The sequence below is a fragment of the Oncorhynchus masou genome, chromosome 30, assembly GCF_036934945.1.
Source record: "Oncorhynchus masou masou isolate Uvic2021 chromosome 30, UVic_Omas_1.1, whole genome shotgun sequence".
Lineage (NCBI taxonomy): Eukaryota > Metazoa > Chordata > Actinopteri > Salmoniformes > Salmonidae > Oncorhynchus > Oncorhynchus masou.
In genome coordinates this window covers 4,180,161-4,200,910 of record NC_088241.1, presented here as the reverse complement: position 1 = coordinate 4,200,910, position 20,750 = coordinate 4,180,161, and the positions used below count along the sequence as shown (strand labels likewise).

The following is a 20,750-nucleotide window of genomic DNA, read 5'->3' as shown; positions in this document are numbered from 1 at the left end:
ATGATAATAACACATGGTACAAACACATAATAATAACACATAATAATATCACTTGATAATAACACATGATAATAACACATGATAATAACACATAATAATAATACATAATAATAACACATGATACAAACACATGATAATAACACATGACAATAACACATGGTACAAACACATGGTAATAACACATAATAATAACACATGATAATAACACATGGTACAAACACATGATAATAACACATGGTACAAATGCATAATAATAACACATAATAATAACACATGATAATAACACATGATAATAACACATGGTACAAACACATAATAATAACACATGGTACAAACACATGATAATAACACATGATACAAACGCATAATAATAACACATGATAATAACACATGGTACAAATGCATAATAATAACACATAATAATAACACATGACAATAACACCTGATAATAACACATGGTACAAACGCATAATAATAACACATGATAATAACACATGGTACAAACACATGATAATAACACATGATAATAACACATGATAATAACACATGGTACAAACGCATAATAATAACACATGACAATAACACATGGTACAAACGCATAATAATAACACATGGTACAAACACATGATAATAACACATGATACAAACGCATAATAATAACACATGATAATAACACATGGTACAAATGCATAATAATAACACATAATAATAACACATGACAATAAAACCTGATAATAACACATGGTACAAACGCAAAATAATAACACATGGTACAAACGCATGATAATAACACATGATAATAACACATGGTACAAACACATGATAATAACACATGATAATAACACATGATAATAACACATGATAATAACACATGATACAAACGCATAATAATAACACATGATAATAACACATGGTACAAATGCATAATATTAACACATAATAATAACACATGAAAATAACACCTGATAATAACACATGGTACAAACGCATAATAATAACACATGGTACAAACGCATAATAATAACACATGATAATAACACAGAATAATAACACATGGTACAAACACATAATAATAACACATGACAATAACACATGGTACAAACGCATAATAATAACACATGATAATAACACATGGTACAAATGCATAATAATAACACATAATAATAACACATGATAATAACACATGATAATAACACATGGTACAAACACATAATAATAACACATGACAATAACACATGGTACAAACGCATAATAATAACACATGATAATAACACAGAATAATAACACATGGTACAAACACATAATAATAACACATGACAATAACACATGGTACAAACGCATAATAATAACACATGATAATAACACATGGTACAAATGCATAATAATAACACATAATAATAACACATGATAATAACACATGATAATAACACATGATATAACACATGATAATAACACATGATAATAACACATGGTACAAACACATAATAATAACACATGACAATAACACATGGTACAAACACATGATAATAACACATGATACAAACGCATAATAATAACACATGATAATAACACATGGTACAAATGCATAATAACACATAATAATAACACATGACAATAACACCTGATAATAACACATGGTACAAACGCATAATAATAACACATGGTACAAACGCATAATAATAACACATGATAATAACACATGGTACAAACACATGATAATAACACATGATAATAACACATGGTACAAACGCATAATAATAACACATGACAATAACACATGGTACAAACGCATAATAATAACACATAATAATAACACATGACAATAACACCTGATAATAACACATGGTACAAACGCATAATAATAACACATGACAATAACACATGGTACAAACGCATAATAATAACACATGATAATAACACAGAATAATAACACATGGTACAAACACATAATAATAACACATGACAATAACACATGGTACAAACGCATAATAATAACACATGATAATAACACATGGTACAAATGCATAATAATAACACATAATAATAACACATGATAATAACACATGATAATAACACATGGTACAAACACATAATAATAACACATGACAATAACACATGGTACAAACACATGATAATAACACATGATACAAACGCATAATAATAACACATGATAATAACACATGGTACAAAATCCATAATAATAACACATAATAATAACACATGACAATAACACATGATAATAACACATGGTACAAACGCATAATAATAACACATGGTACAAACACATAATAATAACACATGATAATAACACATGGTACAAACACATGATAATAACACATGATAATAACACATGATAATAACACATGGTACAAACGCATAATAATAACACATGACAATAACACATGGTACAAACGCATAATAATAACACATGATACAAACGCATAATAATAACACATGATAATAACACATGGTACAAATTCATAATAATAACACATAATAATAACACATGACAATAACACCTGATAATAACACATGGTACAAACGCAAAATAATAACACATGGTACAAATGCATAATAATAACACATGATAATAACACATGGTACAAACACATGATAATAACACACGATAATAACACATGATAATAACACATGATAATAACACATGGTACAAATGCATAATAATAACACATAATAATAACACATGACAATAACACCTGATAATAACACATGGTACAAACGCATAATAATGACACATGGTACAAACGCATGACAATAACACCTGATAATAACACATGGTACAAACTCATAATAATAACACATGATAATAACACATGGTACAAACACATGATAATAACACATGATAATAACACATGATAATAACACATGGTACAAACGCATAATAATAACACATGATAATAACACATGGTAGAAACGCATAATAATAACACATGGTACAAACGCATAATAATAACACATGGTACAAACGCATAATAATAACACATGATAATAACACATGGTACAAACACATGATAATAACACATGATAATAACACATGACAATAACACATGGTACAAACGCATAATAATAACACATGATAATAACACATGGTACAAACACATGATAATAACACATGATACAAACGCATAATAATAACACATGATAATAACACATGGTACAAATTCATAATAATAACACATACTAATAACACATGACAATAACACCTGATAATAACACATGGTACAAACGCATAATAATAACACATGATAATAACACATGGTACAAACACATGATAATAACACATGATAATAACACATGATAATAACACATGATAATAACACATGGTACAAATGCATAATAATAACACATAATAATAACACATGACAATAACACCTGATAATAACACATGGTACAAACGCATAATAATAACACATGGTACAAACGCATAATAATAACACATGGTACAAACGCATGACAATAACACCTGATAATAACACATGGTACAAACTCATAATAATAACACATGATAATAACACATGGTACAAACACATGATAATAACACATGATAATAACACATGATAATAACACATGGTACAAACGCATAATAATAACACATGATAATAACACATGGTACAAACCCATAATAATAACACATGATAATAACACATTGTACAAACGCATGACAATAACACCTGATAATAACACATGGTACAAACCCATAATAATAACACATGGTAATAACACATGGTACAAACCCATAATAATAACACATGATAATAACACATGGTACAAACGCATAATAATAACACATGATAATAACACATGGTACAAACACATAATAATAACACATGGTGCAAACACATGATAATAACGCATGATAATAACACATGGTACAAACACATGATAATAACACATGATAATAACACATAATAATAGCACATGATAATAACACATGGTACAAATGCATGATAATAACACATGATAATAACACATGGTAATAATGCATGATAATAAAGCATGATAATAACACATGGTACTAACACATGATACTAACACATGATAATAACACATGGTAATAATGCATCATAATAACGATTGGTAATAACACATGATAATAACACATGGTAATAACACATGATAATAACACATGATAATAACACATGGTAATAACACATGATAATAACACATGATAATAACACATGATAATAACACATGGTAATAACACATGGTGGTGTGAAATATAGGGTTTCATCACATGACGAGAGGAGGTGGGATTGATTTCCAGTATGAAGCAATAAGCATCACTGGTGTCCACATACACACACATGACGTAAAACAGTGCTAGTGGTTGAGATGGCTGGACTGAGGAGGGGCGAACAGAAATAGACACACAGAGAGAGGGAGGAGTTAATAACCCTTGTCATAGTACAGCTCTTATGACCGGGGGGACGACAGGAAGTGGTGAACTCTGAGCTGGTCAGGTCACAAGATTCTACCCTGCTCTGCTCTCCTCTGCTCTGTTCTGTTCTGTTCTGCTCTGCTCTGTTCTGCTCTGTTCTGCTCTGTTCTGTTGTGCTCTGCTCTGTTCTGCTCTGTTCTGCTCTGTTCTGTTCTTCTCTGTTCTGCTCTGCTCTGCTCTGTTCTCCTCTATTCTGTTATGCTCTGTTCTGTTCTCCTCTGTTCTGCTGTGTTCTGCTCTGTTCTGCTCGGTTCACCATTTACTTCTGTCTGGCACACACACCCGCATTCTCAGAATACGACTAACCACACACTTAAAATATGAATGTAGAATGACGACTGTGTGTGTGACTATGTGTGACTGTGTGTGTGTGTGTTACTGCGGCCTCTTTAACATTAGGAGGCTGAAGGAGTGTATTGTTCTATTCCTAAAGCTCCATATCAGAACAGCTGAGAAACAGAGAGAGATACCCTGTATAGACATACTATAGAGTAGAGAGCCCATTGGAACCCTGTCACATTGTCGAACACAAAGAGCCTTGGAACACAGTGGAAACTGGGACACAGCAGAACAGAGAAGAAGAGAGTGATCAAGGTAAAGGATAGAGGTGGAAGTGTTCTACAAGTGATGCCACTTCTCATAGAAAGACGAGGTTTAGAATAGAACATGTAGAGCTGAGTGACGTAGATCAGAGGGCAGTGTGGCTCCAACAGAGAGATAGAGCCCTGTGACTAAAGCAATGTGAGAGAGGAGAACTAGAAGCCCTAGTTCACTGCAGCACTGACAATATAAGGAGACTGGAATAGAGTTGGAAGGGGTACAGAGACGCATCGAAAGACAAGGAAGTTATACCAACACTGTGAAATAGCATCTTAGAGAATGCTAGATCAATGCGTTACCATTCCATTGTCTTGAGAAACACACTGTTCTCTTTTCCAAACTCGCCCCTCCCCCTAACCTCACCACCGGCTGCCCTCCACCCTGCCCACGCCCATTGGCCCCACCCTGCCCACTCACCTCAAAGCCGTGCTTCTCGGACGGAACCCAGACGAGCCTCTTTGCCGCCCAATCAGCCTGGCTGGAGGCGGAGAATACGTGGCCAGTGGGGGTAGAGGAAGTGGGCGAGCCTGGCACCACCCCCGTGGACAGGAAGCGGGTGACATCATTGGAAACACCGCCCCCTGACGGCCTGGACATGGTGCTGAGAGAGAGAGAGAGAGAGAGAGAGAGAGAGAGAGAGAGAGAGAGAGAGAGAGAGAGAGGGAGAGTGAGAGAGAGAGAGACCGAGAGAGAGAGACCGAGAGAGAGAGAGAGAGAGAGAGAGAGGGAGAGGGAGAGAGAGACCGAGAGAGAGAGAGAGAGAGGGAGAGAGGGAGAGAGAGAGAGAGACAAGAAAGACAGTTAGACATTTCCTCACTCAGTCACATTGTCACGTGAGTGTGAGTGAGTGAGTGAGTGAGTGAGTGAGTGGACTGCATAGTAGATGAAAATCAGAGAAGTGTATTTCACTGATCATGGCATGTGAGTGTGAGTGAGTGGAGGAGGACTGCCTAACTATCAGACAGTGATAGTGATGTGATCCCTCTCAAGCGAGCAGTAGTAGACTAGTAAGTACACACACCAAAAACAAACACACACACATAATGCACACACACACAGAAAATGAGAGCAGTAGGACCACACAGCCCAGATACAGTCCCGATAGTCAGAGATGGCATAATTGAAAGACAGAGCAAATCAAGGAGACAGTCAGGGTGGAAGAGAGAGAGATGGATGGAGGGATGGATGCAGGGGGAAGGGAGCAGAGGGATACATCAACTGACTCAGTAAAGTGACATGACAGTCAGAGCTTAGAGAGAGAAAGGAAGAGGGGGAGAGAGAGAGAGCGGTATGAGAGAGAGAGAGGTATGAGAGAGAGAGAGAGAGAGAGAGAGAGAGAGAGAGAGAGAGAGAGAGAGAGAGAGAAAGTGAGGGGAGGGAGAGAGTGGCAGAGAGAGGGAGAGTGAGAGAGAGGAGGAGAGGTCTACTCCACAGTTGGCTGATATTACTGTATTATCATAGCAACAGTACTAAGATTAGGTAATACAGATACACAGAGGACCTTTTACAGTCCAGTCCACTCTGCTGGAGTCACGAGTCAACCACTTCTAGTAGTCACTGTGGGACAAAGACAGCTCTATATCAACATGTACCTCCAATCCCTGGCTTTAACAATCAAATCCTCCATGATGGGTGTGATTGTAAGGGAAGTACTGTGTGTATTAGTAGCCTTTGAGTAGTGAAGTCACTCTCTATCTCCCTTCAATCAAATGGTTACTACTGCAGAAAGCTCAATCTACACCGACACAAAACACGAGATGAATAATGGTTCAATCTGCTTACCTTCAATCTAGATTCACTGCTGAATTCAAGTATTTATTTTTTACTATAGTTGAATTACTACTGCTATTACACATCTATTTCAAAGTAACTACTAGTCTGACAGACTGAAGGAAAGAGAGTATACCTCATAGGTAGTGTTAAATCACGTCTGAACTACAGCTGAGTCTGCCATATAGGCCATTTCTCAGAAGTCTCTGAAAACTGGTATGGAGATTGATTTAGCGATTGGTCTGAGGGTGTCAATCATCTATAGACTGCTTGTTTATATCTTTATTGGCTCCTAAAGGACACTGATATTGTCTACCCCAATAAATGACTACTCATCATTTGGATTGAAGCAGAACCCCTCTGCATAAATTACATAAAGTGAGTCTGAGTGTCAACCCGACCCAAAACACAATGTCTGTTGCTGTCTGTCATCACAGATAAGGTGTCTACTCTCTCCACCCAGACCGGCCTGATTCCTCCCGTGTCATTCTGTCTGTCCCTCTGTCTCCGGCCTGAGTAGGTCTACACCTGCACTGACACCTACTCCTGTCTGTCTGTCATACTGTGTACACACAGCAGATTAGTGTTGATGAGTCACTCCAAACAGAGAGACAGAGAGCAGCTTCCTTACTGATGAGAGAAGGAAGATGAAGGATGGCCAGAAATAGTCATCAGATATCCTGAGGCATTCCTTATCATCTGTTTATACATGTCTGTCTGTATTTATCGTTATAACAAAAGCTTATAGCACATCTGAACAAGGCTGTCTTTGGGCGTCCATCACTGACTGACCATGCTACTGTAGCTCACTCAGCCAGGTGTCTAAAACCTAATAAGACCATTTATTTTTTCCATAGCAACACTAAACTAAGCACACTCCCCAATACACCACCACAGTGCAGTATTAAAGACAATACTTGCGGGGTTTGTGTGGAGGTCAATGCGGGGGTGCGGGAGGAATGTGTGTGTGGTTGTGTGTGTGTGTGAGTGGTGGTGGTGGTGGTGGGGGGGCATGGTAACGCCTTTTCTTTACGCTTAAATTTGAGGGGAAAAGCCGAGTGTTGAGGCAGAGGTGACATTGTGACTCAACCACCGCCTGAAACTGTCGCTGGCAGACAGACACACACGCAAGCTCCCCCGTCCAAAATATTAGTGCGTCCGCTAACGGGAGCCATACGAAAGATTCCCATTCTACTACCTGCAACACCATACCACCCGACAAAAGACATGAACCATACGCCAACCACACCTCGAGCATGAGGTATGAATAATGATTAGAGGATTCGTTACAGCATATAGCCTAATGATAGACTCAATGGACCACATTAAAGAGAGCGCATGGAATTTAGCCTTAGTTAGCTTTGGGGTGGTCAGTCACTAATGTGGGTTAAATAATAACCTAATAATAATAGGTTAATAATACGAATATCTTACGGATAAGAAGACATAATATCGTTATAATAATATACTTATAATAAACCCTTCATTCATAAAGCTACATATTTACAACTGCTTGCATTCTCTTGTCTAACAGCTTAACAATATTTTCGGTTTGCTATGTGATCGTTTTGTACCATTCGTGGGCCTGCATGCTAACCGGAGGGCCAGGCAGCACGCCGCTGGAAGGTCCCCTATTGGGTGTAATTTTCGGCGTTATTCCACCCGCATTTAGACTAACCTAGCTAGGTTAGCAAGTAGCCAACACCAATGAAATATGATGCGTCGCCGTGCAGGATATTAGACTAACTACGACTGAATTAGAGTTGGCTATTGGTAACTAAATATCTCACCTTCACAATGTTCTCCGAGACGTGGATAAGTCTAGGGCTCGAGGAGGAACGAAATAAGACGGTTTCTCCGTTTTTTCCTGACTTATATGAGGTGAGAGGAGGGTACCGCAAATGCGGCTTTTATCATTACACCGCTCTCTCAGTCGAAGCCGCACACACACATTCTACTGATCATAAAACAGACAGACAGAAGGGTGAGGGCGAAGCGCCGGCTTCAGGGCAGCACAGTCACTTCCTGTCTATACACCAATAAAAAGTAACTTAAAGTTAAGTCCCGCTTTATAAATAGAGTCTTCGAATGAAAATATACAACTGCTGTGAATCCCCGCCCATTGAATGACACGATCCCGTCCAGCCCCTTCACTGGCACAGGTACAAGCGACAACAAATGGGATCTTGAGAGATCCCAATTGCCACAAATCCTAACCAATCAGACAAAATATTGGGCAGTCCCATCAGTCTGAAGGACGTGTGGAATGCCCAATTGGAGTAAAGTAGCAGGTGCCCATACAGTATTCTCGCGGTGGGGTAGGGAGATTTGCACGCTCTTTGTTGATGACAGCATCCCTTGTCTGTCACTCGGAGAGGGACGGAATAGTCCCTAGACATTGATCTAAGGTCGGTTTTGGGTTTAATTTAATGGTTAATGCTAGGTTTGGAGACAGTACTAAGCTGATCTTAGACCTGTGCATAAGGACTGTCTATTGGAAAAGCCGGGCTACTAAAAGAGGCGACCGTCCCAGATTCCTACGAACAGTTACCGTCTCCGAGTCTTAAGAATCTGTCTGGCGACCGCAGCTACAGCATGCTATAGTACTGCTCAAAGGGGTTTGCCATTTAAAGACAAAACCGGTGCACCAGTCATTTCTCATCAATTATTCTGATTATATAGGACTAGATATTCTTCTAAAAATAGATCATTTCTGTTGCATTATGAATTTTTTTAAATGTGTTTTTAGGTAATAAACATGTGATAACATATTCTATGTAGTTTACAAGCCTGCACACCTTGCAGAGTAAAGACAAAGTAATGAACTGTATTGTAATGGAGGCAGTCTTTTACAGATATTCAGGCCTACGTTGTGACCAACTACACCTTTCCATTCAGCAAAAAATAAATGAGACTTTTATTTGACAATGAGAGAATCTGAAACTCAAGTACAAAATAAACCAGAATTGACTCATATCAATCAATGTGTTTTATTTGCTCTATAGTGCCATTCTTTTTCACATGGAAGTGCTTTCTGCCACAAACAGTAGTGAAATTATTATTTTTTGTGATACAACAGAAAAGGATGGGAAACGTATACAGTGGTATCTGTAGAACATAATAATAGAGCACAGCTAGTAACAACCCTAACGTACATCCCAACATAACTTGACCTGCAATATCACAATTTTATTCTGGAATCTGATAAAGCAACCAACCAGGAAGTCATCAAGTAATCCATCTGGCTATGTTGTTGTTGTGTGGGATGCGTAAAAAAAAAAGACTAACGCAGAGGTCAAGAGGTCAGGGTTCAAGTTACCCCCCCACAGGAAGTGGAGCAGACGGGATTGGCCATTCACCTATAAATAGAACTTGGTAGCCATGGAAAGACACGGAAGTTGAATAAATGTCAAGAACACCAAATATAACCGATCAATATGGTTGTAAATTATATAATGGAATCTGCTTTAAAATGTGAAATATCCATGTTTCCTGTTCAAAAGGTCAGTGTGTGTGTGGCGTGCTGCTTTCCATATACAGTATGTGACGTCTTAAAATGCCATTTCAATAGCCGTTTGTGTGCTTTGACAGTGCTTTGTATGTACGTAGTGTCCATAGTGTCAACTTACTTCTGTGCAAAGATGCAAGTAATAGTTTCAGAGTTGTCTGTCCTTGTAGTAGGTAGAACATTACAGCCCTGGTGTGTCATCTAGTGGTCAAGACAATTAGTCAACACTTTACACTTTACGTATCATGTAGAGTCATGATATATTGTGCATGGTATCTGCTGGTAAGGTGCATAACCCAATGATTTTGAATTAAAATACTGCAAAAGTAAACTGAATAGATTCTATTTGAAATAATGACTTAGTTATTAGGTAATACCACACATGGCAGTTTAACTTAATGTAAAGCGTGACTAAATATTGTGGTAGTAGCGGCATAGAAGTTAGAACTCTTCATCTCTCAATAACATCAGTATCCATATTTCAGAAACCATCACTTTCAGAAGAGTTACACGATTCAACAAAATAGACAGGCAATAAAAACATCTCATTTGAACATTGCAAATCTTGTGCTAGTTATAGAATAACATCATAGACTTCTTTTTGAAGGCACCGCCCAATGCATTAGTCTCCCACATAGTGTGAGACAGACACCAACCAAAGCAGAATCATAGTATTCAGGATTAGTCATCCATTCTAATTCTTTGAACAGAACCTCTCTCAGAACAGAATGTCACAGAAATTCAATTCCTCCTCAGGTGGTTTGCCAGTGCAGTTGTGAGCCCTCACAGTTTACAGTAAGAACAGGAAGATGTAGGGAGTGGCCAGGGAGGTTTTCCTTACGTAAATGTACTGCAGTGAAGTGACAGTTGTACGTTTCAGGTCCTCAGTACATGCTTCCAGTGGTCATGGCAGTCCAACAGGTTTACGGTCCATTTCCAGTCCCAGCTTAGGGTGCACTGCCAAGGCCTGGACACTTCCAACAATGTCACCTTAAAGGTAAACTCAGCTAAATGACGTTGCCATGAGCAGCACTGCAGTTATTGAGATGAGTGAGACGCAGGACTTCACTCTCACAGTCACACACACGGGTGAAAGTAGATGTCATTTCTTCCCAGTATGGGACCTCCTATGTTCACATGATCACACAATTCCATATAGAATCTCTATTCATTCATTCCATACAGAATCTCTATTCATTCATTACATATAGAATCTCTATTCATTCATTCCATACAGAATCTCTATTCATTCATTCCATATAGAATCTCTATTCATTCATTCCATACAGAATCTCTATTCATTCATTCCATACAGAATCTCTATTCATTCATTACATATAGAATCTCTATTCATTCATTACATACAGAATCTATTCATTCATTACATATAGAATCTATTCATTCATTACATATAGAATCTCTATTCATTCATTACATATAGAATGTTTATTCATTCATTACATATAGCATCTCTATTCATTCATTACATATAGAATCTCTATTCATTCATTACATACAGAATCTATTCATTCATTACATATAGAATCTATTCATTCATTACATATAGAATCTCTATTCATTCATTACATATAGAATGTCTATTCATTCATTACATATAGAATCTCTATTTATCATTACATATATAATCTATTCATTCATTACATATAGAATCTCTATTCATTCATTACATATAGAATCTATTCATTCATTACATATAGAATCTATTCATTCATTACATATAGAATCTCTATTCATTCATTCCATATAGAATCTCTATTCATTCATTCCATATAGAATCTCCATTCATTCATTACATATAGAATCTATTCATTCATTACATATAGAATCTCTATTCATTCATTACATATAGAATCTATTCATTCATTACATATAGAATCTATTCATTCATTACATATAGAATCTCTATTCATTCATTGCATATAGAATCTATTCATTCATTACATATAGAATCTATTCATTCATTACATATAGAATCTCTATTCATTCATTACATATAGAACCTATTCATTCATTACATATAGAATCCCTATTCATTCATTACATATAGAATCCCTATTCATTCATTCCATGTATAATCCCTATTCATTCATTCCATATAGAATCTCTATTCATTCATTACATATAGAATCTCTATTCATTCATTACATATAGAATCCCTATTCATTCATTACATATAGAATCTATTCATTCATTACATATAGAATCTATTCATTCATTACATAAAGAATCTCTATTCATTCATTACATATAGAATCTCTATTAATTCATTCCATATAGAATCTCTATTCATTCATTCCATATAGAATCTATATTCATTCATTACATATATAATCTATTCATTCATTACATATAGAATCTATTCATTAATTACATATAGAATCTCTATTCATTCATTCCATATAGAATCTCCATTCATTCATTACATATAGAATCTATTCATTCATTACATATAGAATCTCTATTCATTAATTACATATAGAATCTATTCATTCATTACATATAGAATCTATTCATTCATTACATATAGAATCGCTATTCATTCATTGCATATAGAATCTATTCATTCATTACATATAGAATCTATTCATTCATTACATATAGAATCTCTATTCATTCATTCCCTATAGAATCTATTCATTAATTACATATAGAATCTATATTCATTCATTACATATATAACCTATTCATTCATTACATATAGAATCCCTATTCATTCATTACATATAGAATCCCTATTCATTCATTCCATATAGAATCTCTATTCATTCATTACATATAGAATCTATTCATTCATTACATATAGAATCTCTATTCATTCATTACATATAGAATCTCTATTCATTCATTCCATATAGAATCTCTATTCATTCATTACATATAGAATCTATTCATTCATTACATAAAGAATCTCTATTCATTCATTACATATAGAATCTCTATTCATTCATTACATATAGAATCCCTATTCATTCATTACATATAGAATCTATTCATTAATTACATATAGAATCTCTATTCATTCATTCCATATAGAATCTCCATTCATTCATTACATATAGAATCTATTCATTCATTACATATAGAATCTCTATTCATTCATTACATATAGAATCTATTCATTCATTACATATAGAATCTATTCATTCATTACATATAGAATCTCTATTCATTCATTGCATATAGAATCTATTCATTCATTACATATAGAATCTATTCATTCATTACATATAGAATCTCTATTCATTCATTACATATAGAACCTATTCATTCATTACATATAGAATCCCTATTCATTCATTACATATAGAATCCCTATTCATTCATTCCATATATAATCCCTATTCATTCATTACATATAGAATCTCTATTCATTCATTACATATAGAATCTCTATTCATTCATTACATATAGAATCCCTATTCATTCATTACATATAGAATCTATTCATTCATTACATATAGAATCTCTATTCATTCATTACATATAGAATCTCTATTCATTCATTCCATATAGAATCTCTATTCATTCATTACATATAGAATCTATTCATTCATTACATAAAGAATCTCTATTCATTCATTACATATAGAATCTCTATTAATTCATTCCATATAGAATCTCTATTCATTCATTCCATATAGAATCTATATTCATTCATTACATAAAGAATCTCTATTCATTCATTACATATAGAATCTATTCATTCATTACATATAGAATCTATATTCATTCATTACATATAGAATCTATTCATTCATTACATAAAGAATCTCTATTCATTCATTACATATAGAATCCCTATTCATTCATTACATATAGAATCTATTCATTCATTACATATAGAATCTATTCATTCATTACATAAAGAATCTCTATTCATTCATTACATATAGAATCTCTATTAATTCATTCCATATAGAATCTCTATTCATTCATTCCATATAGAATCTATATTCATTCATTACATATATAATCTATTCATTCATTACATATAGAATCTATTCATTAATTACATATAGAATCTCTATTCATTCATTCCATATAGAATCTCCATTCATTCATTACATATAGAATCTATTCATTCATTACATATAGAATCTCTATTCATTCATTACATATAGAATCTATTCATTCATTACATATAGAATCTATTCATTCATTACATATAGAATCTCTATTCATTCATTGCATATAGAATCTATTCATTCATTACATATAGAATCTATTCATTCATTACATATAGAATCTCTATTCATTCATTACATATAGAACCTATTCATTCATTACATATAGAATCCCTATTCATTCATTACATATAGAATCCCTATTCATTCATTCCATATATAATCCCTATTCATTCATTACATATAGAATCTCTATTCATTCATTACATATAGAATCTCTATTCATTCATTACATATAGAATCCCTATTCATTCATTACATATAGAATCTATTCATTCATTACATATAGAATCTCTATTCATTCATTACATATAGAATCTCTATTCATTCATTCCATATAGAATCTCTATTCATTCATTACATATAGAATCTATTCATTCATTACATAAAGAATCTCTATTCATTCATTACATATAGAATCTCTATTCATTCATTCCATATAGAATCTCTATTCATTCATTCCATATAGAATCTATATTCATTCATTACATATATAATCTATTCATTCATTACATATAGAATCTATTCATTAATTACATATAGAATCTCTATTCATTCATTCCATATAGAATCTCCATTCATTCATTACATATAGAATCTATTCATTCATTACATATAGAATCTCTATTCATTCATTACATATAGAATCTATTCATTCATTACATATAGAATCTATTCATTCATTACATATAGAATCTCTATTCATTCATTGCATATAGAATCTATTCATTCATTACATATAGAATCTATTCATTCATTACATATAGAATCTCTATTCATTCATTACATATAGAACCTATTCATTCATTACATATAGAATCCCTATTCATTCATTACATATAGAATCCCTATTCATTCATTCCATATATAATCCCTATTCATTCATTACATATAGAATCTCTATTCATTCATTACATATAGAATCTCTATTCATTCATTACATATAGAATCCCTATTCATTCATTACATATAGAATCTATTCATTCATTACATATAGAATCTCTATTCATTCATTCCATATAGAATCTCTATTCATTCATTCCATATAGAATCTCTATTCATTCATTACATATAGAATCTTTTCATTCATTACATAAAGAATCTCTATTCATTCATTACATATAGAATCTCTATTAATTCATTCCATATAGAATCTCTATTCATTCATTCCATATAGAATCTATATTCATTCATTACATAAAGAATCTCTATTCATTCATTACATATAGAATCTATTCATTCATTACATATAGAATCTATATTCATTCATTACATATAGAATCTATTCATTCATTACATAAAGAATCTCTATTCATTCATTACATATAGAATCTCTATTCATTCATTACAAATAGAATCTCTATTCATTCATTCCATATAGAATCTCTATTCATTCATTCCATATAGAATCTCCATTCATTCATTACATATAGAATCTATTCATTCATTACATATAGAATCTCTATTCATGCATTACATATAGAATCTTTATTCATTCATTACATATATAATCTATTCATTCATTACATATAGAATCTATTCATTCATTACATATATAATCTATTCATTCATTACATATAGAATCTATTCATTCATTACATATAGAATCTCTATTCATTCATTACAAATAGAATCTCTATTCATTCATTCCGTATATAATCTCTATTCATTCATTCCATATAGAATCTCTATTCATTCATTACATATAGAATCTCTATGCATTCATTACATATAGAATCCCTATTCATTCATTCCATATAGAATCTCTATTCATTCATTACATATAGAATCTCTATTCATTCATTACATATATAATCTATTCATTCATTACATATAGAATCTATTAATTCATTACATATAGAATCTCTATTCATTCATTACAAATAGAATCTCTATTCATTCATTCCGTATATAATCTCTATTCATTCATTCCATATAGAATCTCTATTCATTCATTACATATAGAATCTCTATTCATTCAGTACATATAGAATCTCTATTCATTAATTACATATAGAATCTATTCATTCATTACATATAGAATCTCTATTCATTCATTACATATATAATCTATTCATTCATTACATATAGAATCTCTATTCATTCATTACATATAGAATCTCTATTCATTCATTACATATAGAATCTATTCATTCATTACATATAGAATCTCTATTCATTCATTGCATATAGAATCTATTCATTCATTACATATATAATCTATTCATTCATTACATATAGAATCTCTATTCATTCATTACATATAGAATCTATTCATTCATTACATATAGAATCCCTATTCATTCATTATATATAGAATCCCTATTCATTCATTCCATATAGAATCTCTATTCATTCATTACATATAGAATCTATTCATTCATTACATATAGAATCTCTATTCATTCATTGCATATAGAATCTATTCATTCATTACATATATAATCTATTCATTCATTACATATAGAATCTCTATTCATTCATTACATATAGAATCTATTCATTCATTACATATAGAATCTCTATTCATTCATTGCATATAGAATCTATTCATTCATTACATATATAATCTATTCATTCATTACATATAGAATCTCTATTCATTCATTACATATAGAATCTATTCATTCATTACATATAGAATCCCTATTCATTCATTATATATAGAATCCCTATTCATTCATTCCATATAGAATCTCTATTCATTCATTACATATAGAATCTATTCATTCATTACGTATATAATCTATTCATTCATTACATATAGAATCTCTATTCATTCATTACATATAGAATCTATTCATTCATTACATATAGAATCCCTATTCATTCATTATATATAGAATCCCTATTCATTCATTCCATATAGAATCTCTATTCATTCATTACATATAGAATCTCTATTCATTCATTACATATAGAATCTCTATTCATTCATTACATATAGAATCCCTATTCATTCATTCCATATAGAATCTCTATTCATTCATTCCATATAGAATCTCTATTCATTCATTACATATAGAATCTCTATTCATTCATTCCATATAGAATCCCTATTCATTCATTCCATATAGAATCTCTATTCATTCATTACATATAGAATCCCTATTCATTCATTCATTACATATAGAATCCCTATTCATTCATTACATATATAATCTCTATTCATTCATTACATATAGAATCTCTATTCATTTATTACAAATAGAATCTCTATTCATTCCATATAGAATCTCTATTCATTCATTCCCTATAGAATCCCTATTCATTCATTATATATAGAATCCCTATTCATTCATTCCATATAGAATCTCTATTCATTCATTACATATAGAATCTCTATTCATTCATTACATATAGAATCTCTATTCATTCATTACATATAGAATCTCTATTCATTCATTCCCTATAGAATCCCTATTCATTCATTATATATAGAATCCCTATTCATTCATTCCATATAGAATCTCTATTCATTCATTACATATAGAATCTCTATTTATTCATTACATATAGAATCTCTATTCATTCATTACATATAGAATCCCTATTCATTCATTCCATATAGAATCTCTATTCATTCATTCCATATAGAATCTCTATTCATTCATTACATATAGAATCTCTATTCATTCATTCCATATAGAATCCCTATTCATTCATTCCATATAGAATCTCTATTCATTCATTACATATAGAATCCCTATTCATTCATTCCATATAGAATCCCTATTCATTCATTACATATATAATCTCTATTCATTCATTACATATAGAATCTCTATTCATTTATTACAAATAGAATCTCTATTCATTCATTCCATATAGAATCTCTATTCATTCATTCCCTATAGAATCCCTATTCATTCATTCCTTATAGAATCTCTATTCATTCATTCCATATAGAATCTCTATTCATTCATTCATTCCCTATAGAATCCTTATTCATTCATTCCCTATAGAATCTCTATTCATTCATTCCCTATAGAATCCCTATTCATTCATTACATATAGAATCTCTATTCATTCATTCCCTATAGAATCCCTATTCATTCATTCCATATAGAATCTCTATTCATTCATTCCATATAGAATCTCTATTCATTCATTCCCTATAGAATCCCTTTACATTCATTCCATATAGAATCTCTATTCATTCATTCCCTATAGAATCCCTATTCATTCATTCCATATAGAATCTCTATTCATTCATTCCATATAGAATCTCTATTCATTCATTCCCTATAGAATCCCTATTCATTCATTCCATATAGAATCTCTATTCATTCATTCCCTATAGAATCCCTATTCATTCATTACATATAGAACCTCTATTCATTCATTAGGATCTCTGTGGGCCTCGTACTAAAGATTTGTTATTTAACTTATGAAATGTATTACCTTCTACTGTGGCACAAACCACCAGTCATGATGTTTTCATCTGATTGTGAAACAATCACTTCAAAGGGCTCCTTTCCATGTTCATCCAGTCTCAACATGTCTCCAGCCTCCAAACAGTGGTGGATGGAAAGAGACCTCGGTTACACAAAACACCAACAAGTGGAATGACATTTTGGTGATTGTCATTAGGCCAGAATGTATGTGTCCACTGCTGTCCGCGCGCGTCTCAGTGTCAGCCATCCATCTCAGCCTCGGCAACATTTAGTTTTCATTATTGTTATAGGCTCATGTTTTACTGGTATGGAATACCCTCACTATTTATTTAAACAGCGGAGAAGTTGAGCCTCACACTTCAACGCTCTTAGTTGTTGTGGAAATGGACCCACTATGCTGTTTACTTTCTGCATCTACGTCATATCGCTGAGTCTACCTTTAACATCCTCCATTTCCCCCTTAAAATTCTACCAAATATACAGTATTCAGCAAAGAACTAAATAAAGAAAATACTGAGGAAAATTATACAAAGTTAAATGTTTGAGGAACACAGAATCTCAGGTGATAGAATCTCATATTCAAGACAGAGGTAAACATTAACATAAGATTGTCCCTTCAGCTGGGTACTGTAGAATTTTTAAATAACATAAGGTAACATTTTAATCAAAGTTCTGCTTACAAAATACTTATACACCTTTGTTTGTTAACCATAGTTAATCATATTAAACAATCAATCATAAGTTTAGAAGTAGACCTTCAAATAACATGTTACCAGACTATGCACTCATATGGTTTTGTGCTGACACTGCACCCAGTTGAACAAGCAACATGTTTGATTAAATAAAGCAAATATATAACAGTCTTGCATTATAAATACAGAATAACAACATATAGTACAAGTCAAAGAAACAGCTTAAAACCGCTGCTTATTTTCAGCTGTTTCTCTGTATCCATTTTGCTACATATCAGTCTAACACAACAGACCTGCTCAAACCTTGACAGAACACAAATCACCAGAATCAAAAACATATCGATAATGCCTTCTCATTCAGTTCATAAAAAACATCCCTCAATGTGTAGATATACACCGTTTTACCTCATTCTCTCACACAGTATTCAACATCAACAGTTTTTGTGTAGTTGTTACCCGTAGGCACAAATCTAGGATCAGCTTAGCCTCTCCAAAACCTAACCTTCACCATTAGGGGGCACAAACACTAAACTGGTCATAGCTCAGTGTCTATGGGGCAGCTTCACCTTACTCTCATGAGTTGTAACTGAACAGGAGCTGCGGGTACAGACTGAAGCCAATAGGGGTCAGTGTTGTATGTGTGGTCAGCTAGGTGCTGGAGTCAGTGGTGAATGTAGCGGTTGGTTGACGGGACGGGTCTGAGACAGACAGGTTCATAATGATTCTGAAAGATCGCTATGTCCAAATCAGCTAACACAGTCAGAGTAGCAGCAGCCCATCTACCCCTTTCAATGACACGTATCTCTCTCTTTCTCTCTTTCTATCCCTCTCTCTCCTTTTCTGTCCTATCTGTCTGTCCTTTTCTCTCTGTTTGACAGTATACAGTATCTCTCTCCGTTTGTCTCTCGGCGTCTTTGTCGTGTCTTCTGTTTCTCTTTCTACACCTCTCTCAACTTCAGTCTCTCAATGTTGTCCTTTTCCCTAAATCTTCTACTTACCTTTCTCTACGTTGGTCTCTTTCCCTATGATGCCTGTCTCTCTTTCTGCCTCTCTCTCCCTCTGTCTGTCCCTGACTTCCTGTGGATCCTAGGCCACTTCCTGTCCCCTCTGCCTGTCGCCTCC

General features: G+C 33.3%; 1 protein-coding gene across 5 annotated transcripts in view; it reads right to left on the bottom strand.

Annotated features, from left to right (window-relative positions):
• The window catches only part of LOC135521831 (myosin-10-like), an 81,601-nt gene extending 72,791 nt beyond the window's left edge, over positions 1 to 8,810 (bottom strand). For all 5 annotated transcript variants that reach the window (XM_064947591.1, XM_064947587.1, XM_064947590.1 and 2 more), the window contains exons 1-2: positions 8,617 to 8,810; positions 5,474 to 5,657 (exon numbers count right to left, since the gene is read on the bottom strand). In XM_064947591.1, coding sequence (XP_064803663.1) covers positions 5,474 to 5,653 — 180 coding nt within the window. In that variant the 5' untranslated portion in view covers positions 5,654 to 5,657; positions 8,617 to 8,810. The remainder of the gene's footprint in view (positions 1 to 5,473; positions 5,658 to 8,616) is intronic.
• Between the last annotated feature and the right edge of the window lie 11,940 nt (positions 8,811 to 20,750).